Genomic DNA, 16,098 nt, shown 5'->3' on the forward strand with positions numbered 1-16,098 from the left:
GCACGGTACCTCTTTAAAGTCAATAGGTAGCAAACCCAAACGTACACTATTTTTCCAAGTTTGTTCAAGCTTTTAATTGTTACTGGATATCAATTAAAATGTTAGAAACAGTTTCGGTGGTCGCATAAACACATGTAAAGTCCAAGTGGTCTGACATCTACCATATATCTTTTGTTTACAGTGCATAAACGAACAAAATAGGTCAATATTATAACAAGAATTTAAAGGTGTATTTCGTGCCCCTCAAAACGACGAAAAATTTCACTACGTGCACAGTAGATGGTTCTTGAAATTTTAAACCTCTATGGTTGTCATAGACAACGTTGGATACTTCATTTTCCCAAAACTCACATTTTCAACTGTTAAAAATATTGAAGATGGTTTCCAAAATGGAGAACCAGAATCCTCGTGAACTTGAAGCTGGTACTTACTTGGAAAAACATCGAGTACTAGATTTGCTCGATAATATGACCTCCATGTTAATATTCGGGAGACCAGGTATCTGAATACATTATTGTGTTGTTTATACATAAAGCTGCTTTTACAATAAAAAGTAATATACTACCCTTAATTTCGTGTTTGTAAACACACATGTGATAAGACACACAAAACGAATTGTTCAGTCTCTATCAAAAGCACAGAAATTAATAATTATTCTCTGGTATGAACGTGTATTGAAAAAACAAATCGATTTATATTTTAAGTTTTTAACTGTACTTATGGATATAGCAAAAGCATAACATTGTACTTGTGTTTTTATCCAGTTTTAGTTTCATACTTTCATAAAAACCCTTTAGTGTTGTAATCTAGATTTCTATGAACTAAACTGGGGGGTAACAACCGGTTGTTGTAACATGCAGATATTTTGGGATTTTTCTGGGTAACTAATAAAACTTCGAGTTGCAAATATTTTGGTTATTTCAACCAGAAACGCTATGCAGCTACGTATAATAGATGTCAAATGACCATACAAGTTTAACAAACTAATTTTTGGTCCGATACCTCAAATGGCTTTTTAATTATGGTCAAAAAACCAATACGCAGTTGCACGTGGTTGCAAATATTTTAATAATTCAAAAATCATTTGAAATAGTGAATGTAACTGTAACACATTATAAACTAAAGTAGATAGGTTATAGAATGTCAATATTCATTCAGAATGCATATTTTAAGAGGTGTTCTTTTTATCGAATGATTTAAAGTATGATTTCAAATTAATAAAGTGACAACAATTGAATTTCCAAACTACTATATTCCAGATGATCCAAAAACTTTCCTTATTCAACAACTTGAAAAGCTAAAGATTGCAAAACAGAGTGGAATGTATTATCCCTGCCTGTTTGATGATAGCAACTTGACCTCAATATTTGGAATGCTGGATCCAACTAAACGAGGATTTATTACAAGAGAACAATTTGTTGAAGGTAAAAAATCTTTTTCATATTTTACCTTTTCAACAGCAACTCAATCTTAAGCATTAGTAGAAAATATTTGATGAACCAATTTTATTTCAGGGAAGTCATCATTTTTACAAAAAGCCTAGTAAACTACTATCTTTAACTGAACCAAATCGCATAGTAACCCATCACTATAGGCCTGTTATTTTTCTGTTATAATGGTTTCTAAAGGAATAAGTTTATTTACAGCACTATCTACTCTTGGTGTGAAAAACTTTGATGAATATCCACCTGGATCTGAAGTTAATAAAATAACTCTTGATACTTTTCTTAGAGAATCGTAAGTTAACTTTATATCTAATGTAAAAACTTCTTTTTAACTTCATTTCTTTCTTACAGGAAACAGGGTTTGACTAAATCTTCATCTACGTTCAAACAATGAATATTCTTCTTTACATTTTGTTCTCCATATTTCTTTCAGGTCGATACATTTTATAAATATGGACTTGCAATAAAACCATTGTATTTTGTGCATGGTTTATTTAGCCAGCATTAAATATTTTATGATCGTGGTCGTTCTTTTTTGCCTGTGAATAAAGCATGAAGTGAAACATTTGCCACTTTTACAATTTTAAATCGGACACCAGGGATGTCACCAACAGCGTGACCACTTCGACCGAATCCAGCAACAAGAACTTCATCGTTTTCCTACAAGAAATCAAAAAATCAAGATTACAGCTTATTCTGCAGAAAAAATACCACAACAGTGCTTCTGCCTTCTTCACCCATAATTAGGCAGTTATTTTAATGTAGTTTAGTAACTAATGGTTGTTCAAAAAGGCTAATTGCAACACCAGTAAAGTTGTACAATACATCTGTACTTAAAAACAATTGCATAAAAATGGGAATAAAATATCAAAAACCTGGTCAGATAAGCAGAATAATCTTAATTAAAACCTTAAGCAAATAGACGATTAAAAAACAATGTAAGAGATCTATTTTTATTTACACTGCTGATCACAGTTAAACAAGAGTAAAAATAATCAAGCAAACACAAAACTAATTTGTGTCAACACCCGTACAACTAGAATCCTACCTCAATATAGTTGAGACAACCATCATTAGGAACGAAAGCTGTGATTTTCTTTCCATTCTTGATCAGTTGCACTCGGACACATTTTCTAATAGCTGAGTTTGGTTGTTTAGCTTCAACACCACTACAAATATGTTTCATTGTTAATAAAATCATAAATTATAAACTGTTTTTTCTTTTTATTTATTTAACAAAAACTTTTATTACAAACATCCAACATGAGATAAGTAAATAATGGAAGCATTTTTAAACTGATGTTTTTACGCCACAGCGCCACACGTTAGTATACTGCGTAATGTCTGATATTTAAATAGTTTTAACTATGTGATGAGTGTTATGGTAAAGCTTTAACATGCGTCATGGTTTAAAAAGTCATAAATATGTATAATGTTTAGGGCTGTGGAAAAGTTAACAGTAAACGGTTAACCACTAATAGAAAGTTCAAGTCGTTACCCTAAATATGACATCATAAAGCATACAGGTATATCAATATCTGTCTTATTTACACAAAAGGTGATAGAACGCAGCAACGCTGTGGCTTTGCTCGTGCCCCACAACTGCAATCCCATCGCCAATCTCGATTGTTAATAGAAATACCACAGGGTAACTAGTTTTGCAACATTATTAGGGCGTAATGGACAACCTAAATGTTTCCCTCAGCCAGGCAGTATGTTTATTATGCAATAGCAAGCATTGACATGTGGATTCATTACATCATAGGAGTGATCGTTTAGCCCGTCAATTAAATACGACATAACAGCAATTCTCACGTTAAGTATTTGCATCATAATTGCAATTCACACGTTCACTACTTAGCCAACTGGTGCTTTAAAACAGGTTTGAATACAAATAAGAAAGCATTACTTTGACCTTGAGGACATTTGCGTGTGTATTCATAGTCCATACGCACATTGTAAAGTTGCCTTTAAATTCGCAAAAGAAAAGCGATTAAACAAGACACCTTTATTGTAGCGGTTAAACGGTAAAACTGAACGGTTACTGGTTAAACAAAAATTGGGAAAATCCACAGCCCTATGATGAATATGCTGCCTGGCTGGGGAAAATATTGCAAATAAAATATTAAACAGCGCTACTTCTAGAACAGATCTTTGTTGATTATATTTACTTTTTTATTTGTCTCTTCGATTACAGTAGCAAAGATTTAGAAATATTTTAAACGAGAAGGCAGGATGCAGGCTATAGAGACAAAACAACAGTTGTTAAAACACGCTTACAGTTAAAAACAGATTATTGCGACCTACATTGTTTGGAATGCGATACAGCGAAGAATCCTCATACGTATTACCACATCCATGTGTAATTGGATAGTGTCACAATACCGCTTGTTATGTTAAATAGAGTCATTCAATACGCAGATAACCGCAATAAAAGAACTAACGACGTAACAATATTACTTGTGACGTAACAATGTTTCATATTTAGAAACATGTGGAATTTGTGGTTTATGGAGTTAAAAACAGAATATGTATGTATTATTATTTACAATTTCACGTAACTTTCATTGCATCACGGAACAACGTGCGTACGATATGAAATTTAAAATATTTGTTTCGCGTAAAATATTTCCGCATTCCTTACGCATTTCCGCCGCGGCCACGGGAAAATTGTACACTGCACTCTTGCGGGCTTGACGAAGGGCGCATACGACATAGCTACTGTGACGTCACTTGCCGGGCAATTAGATCCGACCGTTTCTCATTACACAAACTCGCCAAACCTGCGTAATTTTAATTTGTCTTATCCCTAAGTAATTCGGAATTCATTTCCGTTTGTATGAGCATTTACAAAGCATGCAAACGGAAAACAAAAGGTTGCAAAACAGAAGACTTCGTTTTTTTCTGGTTTTTGCAACCCTAACGTTTAGTAAAACTTTACGCCTATGACTCCAACAATTTGAAAAGCGGATATTTGAATATTATGTGCTATAGGTGTCCCATCTTACATCACATTACAATTTATAAAGAGACTCACATCTTTTCAAGTACGATCCCTTTTGCATGTGAAGCTCCTCCAAAAGGATTGGCTTTTAAAGCAGTTCCCAAGTGAGACTTTTTGTAATCCTTATCGTGCCATTTCTGATCACGACGTCTGTTCTTCAACTTTCGGGCACAACGAAGACCACTGGGTTTACCTGTTGCAATTTTACGTGTCGTGATTATTCATACTACTGCTATCTATTTTACAAAGGTTTATGCAGATTTTTGGTGCAAAGGGAAAGTAACGCATAAACAGCAAGGACTACAAGAATTTACATCAAATTTGTCTTCAAAGCAAACATATTACAAGTAAAAAAACTACTTTAACGGCTTGGTTTTAATTTAAAATCAATAAGTTCAAAACACAAACCCATTTTCTCACGGCGTGTAGTAAAAAGGAACGACCCACAATGCAACGCCGACAACTATCTAAATCAGATAAGCTGTAATGCCACGTTTTGGTATGTTTTCTATGGCTTTATTTTGGTGGTGCTATTAATGCTGGCGTGCTAGACAGTTAGGTACAAAGAAAGAGTATTCGTCGACGTGTTTGTTGCATAAAATTAATGTGGGGGCACTTAATTAATTTCACAAAAAACTTTTATTATTTACAGAGATCTGACAAAAATATCGAAGTTCGAATTTTCATTATCATCGCCTTCTCTTTCCAACAGAGTTTTAAAAACAACCAGTAGTCGGTAGTCCAACTGTCGCTTTCAGAAAAACGTTAGAAATAGCTTAGCCTTTGTTTATCTTATAAAACGTTTTATGCGAAATTAATTTAAACTGACTCCTATTAAATGACTAAAATGCCACAAGTTGACACCTTCGTACCCCGTTCTTGACATTTTTTAACAAAGAAAACAAATTACCGATGTGTGTTTTAGACTTACGAATTCTTGAAGTCAAGGCTTTCGGATAATTTACCGAAAAACATACCTTTTCCCTATACTTGCTGTCGTATTTTGGACACAAATTGGCGTTCAGTTTTTTCGTAATAATGTGACGTTTGGTTGGTCTACTTGAAGTTTCTCTGGCTCTGCTCACAAGTACCGCCATAACTTATTAATTATAAGAATATCGTGCGTATAGGCTTAAACATACTGACAAATTAAAGCGAAACTACAAAGCTACACACATAGTAATTCAAAAACGGGCACGGTGTGACTGCTATGTGGCATCCGTGTCATAAGGACTGTCCACCGACTTTTAAATCGACATCTAGTCCGTCGAGTTAGTACATTAAGTGGGACACATTTCACAACCTAAAGGACTCCTTAAAGGCTCAAAGGCATAACAATTCTGAAAGTTAACGCAACACCTGCAATACAAAATGATATAGCAAGGATGTTTTGAAATATAATAGGGTGGGGAAAGATGAAACACCGTTTCATTCTGTTTTCTGAGACGCAAATGAACAACTCTCTAAGAATTATAGAGCCGGATAATCACGACTCCCATAGGCCGTTGTTTATTTTTTTAAAAGTCGATCAGGATATTTGGATATTATGTGCTAAATGTGTCCCGTCTTTCACCACGCAGCTATACTTAAAAAGGCCAAGGATTTCTAACTATTTGGTTAAAATAAAAAAATAATATGAAATGATAGACCTCTGGGTTTTAGATCATAATAATAACAATAATCATTAATGTACGTCAGTGACAGCTTTCGATAATTTAATTTATTTAGGCGATTTTGAATGAATGAATGTTACCTGCTCTATTTTTTGGCCGGAAAACGACAGTCGTTATTACACGGATTAAACACCTTGTGCCAGCTTACGAGTTACCATCTTTGTTATTTTGTTGTTTTTTTCCCTTTTTATGTATGGCTGATAATTTGGACAACCCATTAGTGACCATCACTGGGTTAGAGCAATTGCCGTAAAGTATCTTACACAAGGACACATAGGCCAACAATGGTAGCAGCGACGAGCCTTGAACCCAATACCTCCGAGTTAAAGGTATGGGCGCTAACCACTTTGGTACGGCGCCAGTGTCGTAATATAGTAGGATGGGGGAAGATGGGACACCTTTAACACGTGACATCCAAATGTCCTGAACAGGTTTCAAACATTTTACAACGGCCTATAGGAGTCCTGGAAATACGGTTTTATATTTCTTTAAATGTTCTTTGTTTAGTATCAAATGCGACGAGAAAATAGAATGAAAAGGTGTCCCATCTTTCCCCACCCTACTATATATATTCGTTCCTATTGGTATATTCGTACAGGGCGCTGTTTCATATTTGATATATTTGTAAGGGCGCATCTGTAAATTATAAGTAAAATTTGCTTAATAAACTAGCACAAAATATTTTTTTTAGTAGTCCTTACCTTTTCTATGCTACAAACAACATACCAACTCATTTTTGCTAACTTTAAATCAAAAACTAAAGTTTTAACGTGAAAACGTCGTGTCTGGGACATTTTCAACGGAGGGTTGTAATAAATTCGGATCAAGTGGTCATTGTATTTGCATGCGCAGTAGTTTCTAGGGGCAAGCGCAATAGCGCGAGATATACACATATATCAATCGGGACGAATATATCACGGCAACAGACTTTTCTGTAGAATTGTTAGTTTGAAGTTAACAACCCACCACTGGGCTGGATAAATTACTCTTAATTGAACTACCTTTGTGATATCAAATTAGCACTGCGTTACAGCAAAACACAATTAAACTTTGGAACTTGATTGTATTATAAATATTTACACATTTTTCACATCAATTAAGGAAACAGCAAAAAACAAATAATAACACAAATCAAATCACAAACTAATGAGAAACAGTTACAGATTAAATCCATGAATTCCGACACAGTGTTTTAAACACAACTAATGTGGTGGTTTGAAGATAACAAGTATGGACGACGATTTATTGCAAGTGTTTCAGCTGTTATTGTTCATCAAGCATACGGCTGCATGATATTTAACTGAATAAATAGGAAACGACGTAAAGAATTGTTCGTTACAATGTAGGGCCTTTTGATGATATCTGTTAATAAAGGTACGATTATGTACAAAGGTTTCACGAAAATAAAAACACCGAGTAAAAAAGTAACTTGTACGAAGTACACGTATATTATACTTGTTAGAAAAAATGGTAACTTGATAATCTTCGCGTGGCGAGAAAACGAGTCGTTATAACACGTGTGTTCACTTTCATATATCTCGTGTCAGCTTACGAGTAACAACGAAGTTGACTTTGTTTTTCTGTATGGTTGGCAATTTATACAACCCGTCAGTGAACAACGGGTTTGAGCAACTATCATATAATGTTTTGCCTCAAAGGCCCAAGGTGCTAGCAACGAAGTGTTTTAAACCGTATAACTTCTGAGCTAGACGGAGACGCCTCACTGTGCAATGGGCCAGGGTTAACTATATCGCATTATGAATTGCTTAGAGAAATTTTTGCCAACTCGATAAATACTAATTATGTGATAAATAGGCGGGTTAGTCGCAAACATTCATTCGATTTTTTTGTAAAAATTTACATCGATTGTGACAACTAGTTAAGGTTTAAAGCAAATGCATGAAAACAAACACTAAGAACAAAAGTTCGACAACAAATTGGAAAGGATCACATTTACACATTCTACTTATCAAACAAAAAACACTTTTCAACAAAAACAATAAATAAATTTATCATTCAGTATTTTTAATCAAGACTGCTAAAAATAGGGAATGATAAGCACGTAATATTGATCGTCGTGCGTCGATGGCGGATCGATGATTGAATACGCAATCAACGATTGATGGGAAACCAGTAAACGACAGCGGGCTTTTGGGAATTAATATCCAAGCCTAACTAATTTACTTTTTCAGATCAATTTTATTTATCCAATTATTAAGTGTCTTTAAGACATGACCTTATATGACACAATCGATGGAGTGTGTGATATACATGTCAGTCTGAACACGTAAATTTGATGCAAATCGCCAGCGACTGTAATATTTCGCAATTTTAACTGCAATTCCGAATGTTACTCTTGGTTTAAAGATGAAACAATTGTTAACGTGTACAGTATTGTTTAATTTTTATTTAACATTATACGCGGATTTATTCGTTACGTTTACGAATATATTTGACTTTATTCATAGCTTCATGTTACGGCTGTCGTTCTGCGATAAATTCTCGTCTCTTTTCTGATTTTAGGTAAGAGAATCTCCGTTATCGTGATTGGAGTGATAAACAAATTCATGCTGTATTAATACGAGCCAACGGCCTTTTGGCTGACATTTAACACCAAAAGCCGCAAAATTAAAAGACGCGAATTCAATGATACATAAAAGAAGACGCATTTACATTATAGTTACCTGAACAACAGATGTAACACAAGGTACATGATACTGAAGTAGAAGTAGAGTGGCCGAAGTAATAGCATTGGTGGCTTTAGGTGTGTAGAGACAAGAGCCGAGTAACAACACATAGACCGTTCCATTACCACGATTAAAATCCTGAAAACATATGTTTGTTGGATTGCGAATCTATGACAAAACAATTGTTGTTGTGGTGCTTACTTTATATATGACGTCACCTCCTTCATCTTGTACAGTTGGTCGGATGCGTGAGTTGATGAGGTCATCAATGACGTATTCTATGTCATCAAGTTTACCGTATGCAACACATTCACCTGTATGGTTGTAAGTCATCGTTTATTTATCCTTGCATGGCATAGCAAAACTACGAGTGTTCTATTGCATACCATTTTTAATGGTTTGTAATTTTTTAAAAACATTTTGTATGACTGTAAATCTGGACAATCCATTAGTGACCTCTGGGTTGAAGCAATTACTTCCAAGTTGTTTGCACAAGAACACATGTCATACCCCACACCTTTGATATTTTAACCTGGTATCCAGTAGTAACAAGTCAAGTGCTGCAACCACCCAACCACGGTGCTTGGTTATTATGCGAGCACATTATGCATTAAGCATTAGCACATAATGATTTTTGAATATAATAATATTAATAATAACTTTGTTTGTCACTTTAATTACGGTAATGAAGATTTAAAAGAATTTTAAACAAAAAGAAAGAAAATAGCAACAAAACAAGATTGTTAAACTACACGAACAATTTTGACTTACCTGATTCTTTATGGTAATGTAACCTCTTCGATTGATGGTGTGTTGTGGTTGGGAGTTGAGAGGCAAAGAAATTGATCAAAGTCGCTACAATTATTGGTTTAATTGAACTCCATTGTGGAGATAAGGTGTCTGTATTCTTCTGCATGTATTAGAACAAGTTGGTTAAAATTTGTTGAATATTGATAACCAATTAAATTTATTTACCTTAGAGTTGGTTGCCATTAAGATTTACCAACTAATTAATTGAATGAAATTACATGGAAATGGAAGAAAATCATATTATACAAGACCTGTGCTAATCTTAATGGTTTTAAGTTTTCTAAGTATTATATATTTAAATGTTTATAACGGTGTACTTTCCCAAACAAATTTATAACAAGCAAGCTTTTGGAAATTGGTCTTTTGGGAAAGGCTTAACAATCTGTTAGCCTGAGTATTGATTTAGGTTTGCAGTTGGACAAAGGAATGTTACATTAAAGCAGCCAATAAGCATACAAGAATTTTATATGCATATAAAATATCACACATTTGACCACACCAATACTTTTTAACCCCGTTGTCACAATCTGGCAACACTAAGTAGGCACTGGTAGCCAATTAAATTAATTGAGTTAAAAACTTGTGTTTTACAAAGATTATTGTTGTGAAAGTTGAAATTTTATTGTATGCTTATAAATTTTTATGGGAAATGTAGTTTAAGTAATTAAGTCTGTAAATGTTCTGTTAATTCATGTTTAAAATGCAAATTCCTTATTATTTAGATCACAAGTAGAGGTTAGATTATGAAAAGCAATATTCTAATTAAACTGTACATGGGAACACTGTGAAAAGTGGTGCAAGCGCAGATCAAGCTTGGGAACCACTGCTGTTCGGATAGAGAGAATAAATATTGTTCTTTTCAAGCCGTTTGGGAATTTTTATAATTGTGAATCATCATGAATCATGATGAAGTATAAACATAAAATAATAAATAATTAATGAAAGTAGTGACTCTTTATGTTAGTTTACCAACACAAATATTCTGAACTGTTTTTTGTTAATCAAACTAAGTAACAGTGGGCTAAATATGTAATGATGAAATCCAAATGTGTATATTGTAATCGCCTACTCCACAACATCATATTTTATCCATATTAGAGTTTCTTAATCTGTGTGGACTGAAGCAGACCATGGTATGAAGCGAGAATACACAATTAAAACTAAAGGGTTTTGATGTGAAAAATTTTAATATATTATTTATATATATATATATGTTTTTAAAATTTGTTGTAAAATACAGGATTTTAAAAAACATTGGATCCAAGTGTACGGTGACCCTAAATGTTATTTAACACTTATCCTACTGAGAATATTAACTTGAAATAATTCCTTAAACTACAAGCTTACAAAGTTAGTACATGGCCCAGATGGCTGTTCGTGTACATACATAAGATGTAACATGAGTAACAACACTGAGAAACATAAAATATTTATCAAGCAATCAATGAAAGGAAAGTGAGAAGTTACCTGTACGTGGATGTGTTTTGTAAACAATGTAACGCTCTCAATGCCATCTATCTTCATTATTTGTCTGTTTAAAAAAATGAAATACTATGGAACATAATCCTTATTATTTATATATTATATATACATAATCACTATTTAAAAAAACAAAATAAAAAATCAAATAAAAAAATAGCTTGCTAAAATAGTTCTTTTTAGAATTAAAAAAATATATATGAAGCGGCAATAACCAAAACTAACATGGTATGACATACCTAATTACCTAAAAAAATACAGATAGGTAGGAATGTAGGATCAAACAAATGTTCTACTAAAATATTAGGTCTATAAAAACCATCTAACAAATCTAGTCATAATTGACCTAACTTTTAAAAAACGAAGGGTACATTTAAGTGATAGGTCACAATACCATTGTTTTCTAATTGGATAGTGGCATTTTTCCAATTACCACGGAGACCTTGATCAATATATTACATGAATGTGCCTGAATCTATTTTACGACTTCATTGTTTGGTGGATACTAGTGCACACTACTTACCCATGAATTTAATGTGCATATGAATATATATAATCATTTCGTTGAACCATAAAATGTGCAATTATTTTCTGTTTTTTTAACCATATGTATAATGCAATTACTTTACCAATTCTATCCTAATTTCTAAACAACAATAAATGTTTAAATTGAACTTAGAATTAACAACTGTACAATTAGATGTTCTCTAAACGCCCCAAACTCACTATCATTACCTTACTAATGGTGAATGATAACAAGGATGTCTTGAATGATATTTAATCTTCTGCTCATTTAAATTGTGCAACACTGGACAGCCTGGATGGAATATCATGGACCTCCCACTTTCAACCTCAACTGAATGGATGTTCAAACTCGGAGCTAAAGATCATGTAAGAAATATAAGTGAGGTGAACGCTTCTTAATATTAGTTGCATAGCAAATTGGGCACAGTATAAGGTGCTTAGGTTGTGACAAAACACAAGCAGTTAGTAGAATTTATAAAAAAAAATATTTGTAAATGTGTTTTAAAAATTGTAATTAATTTGTGGTGCATACTAAAACTACTAAGCTTAGTTTTATGGAGCCTCAAACATTATACAGTCTAACTTTACTTTAACGTGTTCCAAACTTCAAGCAAGTAACTGTAAATGATAGACTTTTTATAAAAAAAATGTATATATACCTGCAAATACTGCTGATTAATTTGAATTACTTGTCTTATAAAATGCCAAGGAAAAAACATGCATAAAGCCATAGATTAATATAACACAACATGGTTAACCAAATTAAATTGGATTTTAGGTTTATGTACAAAATAAAATGATAGACTGCCATACCTAAATATTTCTGCTTGTTGGGTTATTATTACATGACCATGCAAAAGACTCTCACAACATCAAAGCAATCCAAACATAGAAATGATGAAACAAATATCAACATCTTGTTTGAAGGTTACCTATGTAATGTGGGACTGTAAGATATTATTTTTTTGTGAAAAGATTGCTAAATAGAGTTATAAAAGGGTGGGGGAAGATGGGACACCTTTTCATTCTATTTTCTTGTCCCATTTGGTAGTAGACAAAGAAAATTAAAAGAATTATAAAACCGTATTTTCATGGCTACCGTTGAATATTGTGAATTGTTTAAAATACGACCTGAACATTTGGATATTATGTGTTAAAGGTGTCCTGCCTTCCCCCACAGTACTATATATTTATATTTGCATGTTTTTAACTACATGCCTTTTCTTAATCATGGCAGCTTTGTCTTCTAAATACAGAGGTTCCTAAAGTGGGCGCTATTAAAAAAAGGTTGGGGAAACACCGCACTAAAACAACTTTTAATAAATTTCTTCATATTAAAACTTAAAGTACACTACTGTACAACACTCAACACACCGTGCATCCATTTAAATATTCATATCAACACACATATATAATATTAAATAATCGTAAATATATTAAATTTAAAATACACCACTGTTTCCAGACTTTTTTAGAAGATGTTTTTAAAAATGTTTAACATAACCAAAACCATGCAGCAGTTCAACTACATGCAACAACAAGTCACAAGCATCCATAGTTGCTGTAAACATAATATATTCTTTCGTATATACTGTACATTGTACATATAGGGGCCTAACATAGTTAGACAAAATGCAAGATATGTGTATATACCCTAAACATAAATCAGAGTATCGACTATCATTTGTAGACTACCCAGTAATCAGTATAAATGCATAAACAATTGAATAGGCTAGTCTATATTACAAACATGTCTTAACGTAATCACTATACAGTAGTGATAGTGCAATGGTCAGTCTATTTACCAAAAAAGCTAATAATGTGACATGAAAAAAGTTCATGCTTTCACCGGCACAAACTTTTATCTTTTAAAACTTATGTGTGCTTTGTCTTTTTAAAAGTTAGGCGCCTATAATACTGTATAATTTCAAAAATTGTTCTAAACACAACCAAACAAGAAATGATCATGGAGAACACATTGTTCCTACTAAAGGGTTTTAACATACATATATATATATATACAAATAAGTTACCTACCATTTTTCACAACAACAAGACCAGGTCTCGCAACCATTATATTCCGACTTAAGACATTTCTTAACGCTGGTTCTTCTTCATAAATATTGTAAGTGTTTCCAGCTAGTTGTTCATAGTTGCATTTTGTTTGGTTAAGAGTTGGTGCTTTAGATATTGTGTATTTGTATTGATTGCTTCGGTGGATTGTAGAAACACTGTTTAGCATATTTGAAAAGTTAATATTTTTAACAAAAGATTTATTCATTCTTCTTAAAACAGGTAATCCACATTAGCAAAGTCTAATCTTTATCTGTTATGTAACTTGCTTAATCGTCACTGGGTGGAAAACGACGGTCGTCACATACCAGTAACAAATAATGTAACTGTCAAACTGTGTGCGTGGTTGTTTTAGACAAACTATTAGTGACCACTGGAACCTGAGTTGGAGCAATTGCCATAAAGTATCTTGCCCAAGGACACATGCGCCCACAATCCTAACAGTGCTAAAGGACCTTAAACCATCACCTCTTCAGTTAGAGACATGCTGAACACTGAGCTACGACAGCAGTGTTATTGCAGCTTAAGATATAAAAACTGTGCAATGCAATGTGAATCATACTTGTGTATAGAACTGACTAAATCACTAAGTTATCATAAAGGCCAAACAAATTAATTATACAATCGGTATTTTGAAAAAATCATACTCTCAACCTGAGAAACTCACTATAAACATTAAACACCAGCAATGATAGGAATACCTGATACATTCCAAACCCAGGTAGCTAAGACAGTTTAAACTGTCAATAAAGTCGGTATAAAACTCACCTTACTTCTGATGTAGATTGCCGTGAAAAAGGTGTACAAAACATGGTGGAAATGGAACAGTTATAGAACATTATACATCTAATTTGATTTTTAAACCATCCTATACTTAAAACTCTACTCTAAATGTAAAGTAAACATTTTTATTCCTTGGATTACCTTAAATTAAAAAAAGGTTTATTCCTTGGATTACCTTAAATTAAAAAAAGGTTGTAACTTCCGCACTGAATAATATTTATATTAAAAAGTATATTAAAGAAAGTATATTAAAAACAAAACCAACAAAACATCCGTTACTACCATAATACTGGCTTACTACGAACAAAAAACTACCCCTGACATTCTGACAGAATCCTCGATAACATTGGAGTCCAGTGATGCTTAGCAAATCTTGTCAGAAAAAAGGGTCAACATTTAGCGCTACAACGTATCCAAAGCTTTTTTCTATAAAATTCATGAATAAATAATATTCTTCGGCAAACATTAATATCCATAATTCATATTTTCGAAATTATTTTTTATTTTACTAATGAATTTAGATTCGTACTACCAGCAGAACGGACCGAAAACGATGCTGACATAGTCAATTCGTATTCGTATACTATATACCAGAACTACCTTATGTTCATGTTTATAAGCAGGTACCTTATAAGCAGGTTTTAGCACTTCGAAATATTTTGCTATAGCTAGTATTTCGAGTGGTAGTTTTAATCTTATTCCTCATGGGCTTCTCTAAAACACGCAATCTACGCAATCTACACAATCTACACAATCTTCTCTAAAACACGCAATCTTCTCTAAAACATGCAATCTTCTCTAAAACACGCAATCTACGCAGTCTTGTTTTGTCAAATTAGTAAACGAAGTTTTTTAAATAAATAATTATATTATTTAACCAAATATGTCCTAACTAAACTAACGCAATCTATAGAATTAACACATAGCGCCACCTTTCGGTCAAGTCACGCAATCTACACAATCGGATATATACATAATCTACACAGGCTAATTTTGCTAAAAAGTTAACCAAGTCTTTTTAAATAAATTTATCTGTCATTTAACTGTGGTATACTCAGAATATCAACTCAATCTACAGAACAACACGGTAGACAGTTAACGACAAATTTAAAGTATGCATTGCAGCTGAACGTCATCAAACGTCAACTTTATGTTTAAAAGTACTCGTTCAACACAGTTTTTTCAATTTGCTAGGTAGTCTAGACCAAGGTGATCTTAGAATACAGATAATGTAGCGACCATTTTCGATACCTTCTACTGGTGCCACCAACCTAAAATTTGGACACTGTACTAATTAGACCCCAGCGATACCGATTCTGAAATCAAAAATTTAAAATTCGAAAAAATATGAATTATGAATATTAATATTCGTCATAAAAACATATTTATAGGATTTTCGCACGCACCAGCTTTGAATATGTTGTACCGCTACTTAATAGCTACAAAATGAAACATTAATTGATTCGAAAAAATGGGGGCTTGGGTATGAAATATTAAAAAGTATGATCATAACTTGAATCAAATAAATATCAAATTTGCAATTTATTATGCAAAAATATAACTTACGCATACATCTATGTAGGTCACTAACATACCATTCCCATTAAAAAAAAGATTAA

The 16,098-nt window shown here is 33.0% G+C and overlaps 3 protein-coding genes across 4 annotated transcripts; 1 reads left to right on the forward strand and 2 right to left on the reverse strand.

The window, feature by feature from the left end:
* Positions 1–247: 247 nt before the first annotated feature.
* Positions 248–1,968, forward strand: LOC100180408 (EF-hand calcium-binding domain-containing protein 10-like). Its single transcript, XM_002131014.5, has 4 exons — positions 248–498; positions 1,260–1,424; positions 1,647–1,737; positions 1,797–1,968. The coding sequence occupies exons 1-4, from the start codon at positions 378–380 to the stop codon at positions 1,837–1,839; spliced, it is 420 nt and encodes a 139-aa protein (XP_002131050.1). The 5' UTR covers positions 248–377; the 3' UTR covers positions 1,840–1,968.
* rs23 (protein) lies at positions 1,927–4,877 on the reverse strand. Its single transcript, NM_001032507.1, is given in 4 exon segments — positions 1,927–2,105; positions 2,494–2,614; positions 4,483–4,642; positions 4,858–4,877. Coding segments are annotated over 4 exon segments (432 nt in total). The 5' UTR covers positions 4,862–4,877; the 3' UTR covers positions 1,927–1,958.
* Positions 4,878–7,164: 2,287 nt separating this feature from the next.
* On the reverse strand, positions 7,165–14,602 carry LOC100185118 (NFU1 iron-sulfur cluster scaffold homolog, mitochondrial-like). 2 transcript variants are annotated; one of them, XM_018816125.2, is made up of 8 exons: positions 14,465–14,602; positions 13,661–13,854; positions 11,834–11,978; positions 11,087–11,150; positions 9,581–9,719; positions 9,011–9,123; positions 8,807–8,947; positions 7,165–7,484 (listed from the first exon to the last, which is right to left on the reverse strand). In XM_018816125.2, the coding sequence occupies exons 1-8, from the start codon at positions 14,533–14,535 to the stop codon at positions 7,458–7,460; spliced, it is 894 nt and encodes a 297-aa protein (XP_018671670.1). In that variant the 5' UTR covers positions 14,536–14,602; the 3' UTR covers positions 7,165–7,457. The 2 variants fall into 2 exon arrangements, with proteins under 2 accessions (XP_018671670.1, XP_018671669.1); XM_018816124.2 differs by lacking the exon at positions 7,165–7,484 and adding an exon at positions 7,492–8,635.
* Between the last annotated feature and the right edge of the window lie 1,496 nt (positions 14,603–16,098).

This window comes from Ciona intestinalis, unplaced genomic scaffold, assembly GCF_000224145.3.
Source record: "Ciona intestinalis unplaced genomic scaffold, KH HT000143.2, whole genome shotgun sequence".
Lineage (NCBI taxonomy): Eukaryota > Metazoa > Chordata > Ascidiacea > Phlebobranchia > Cionidae > Ciona > Ciona intestinalis.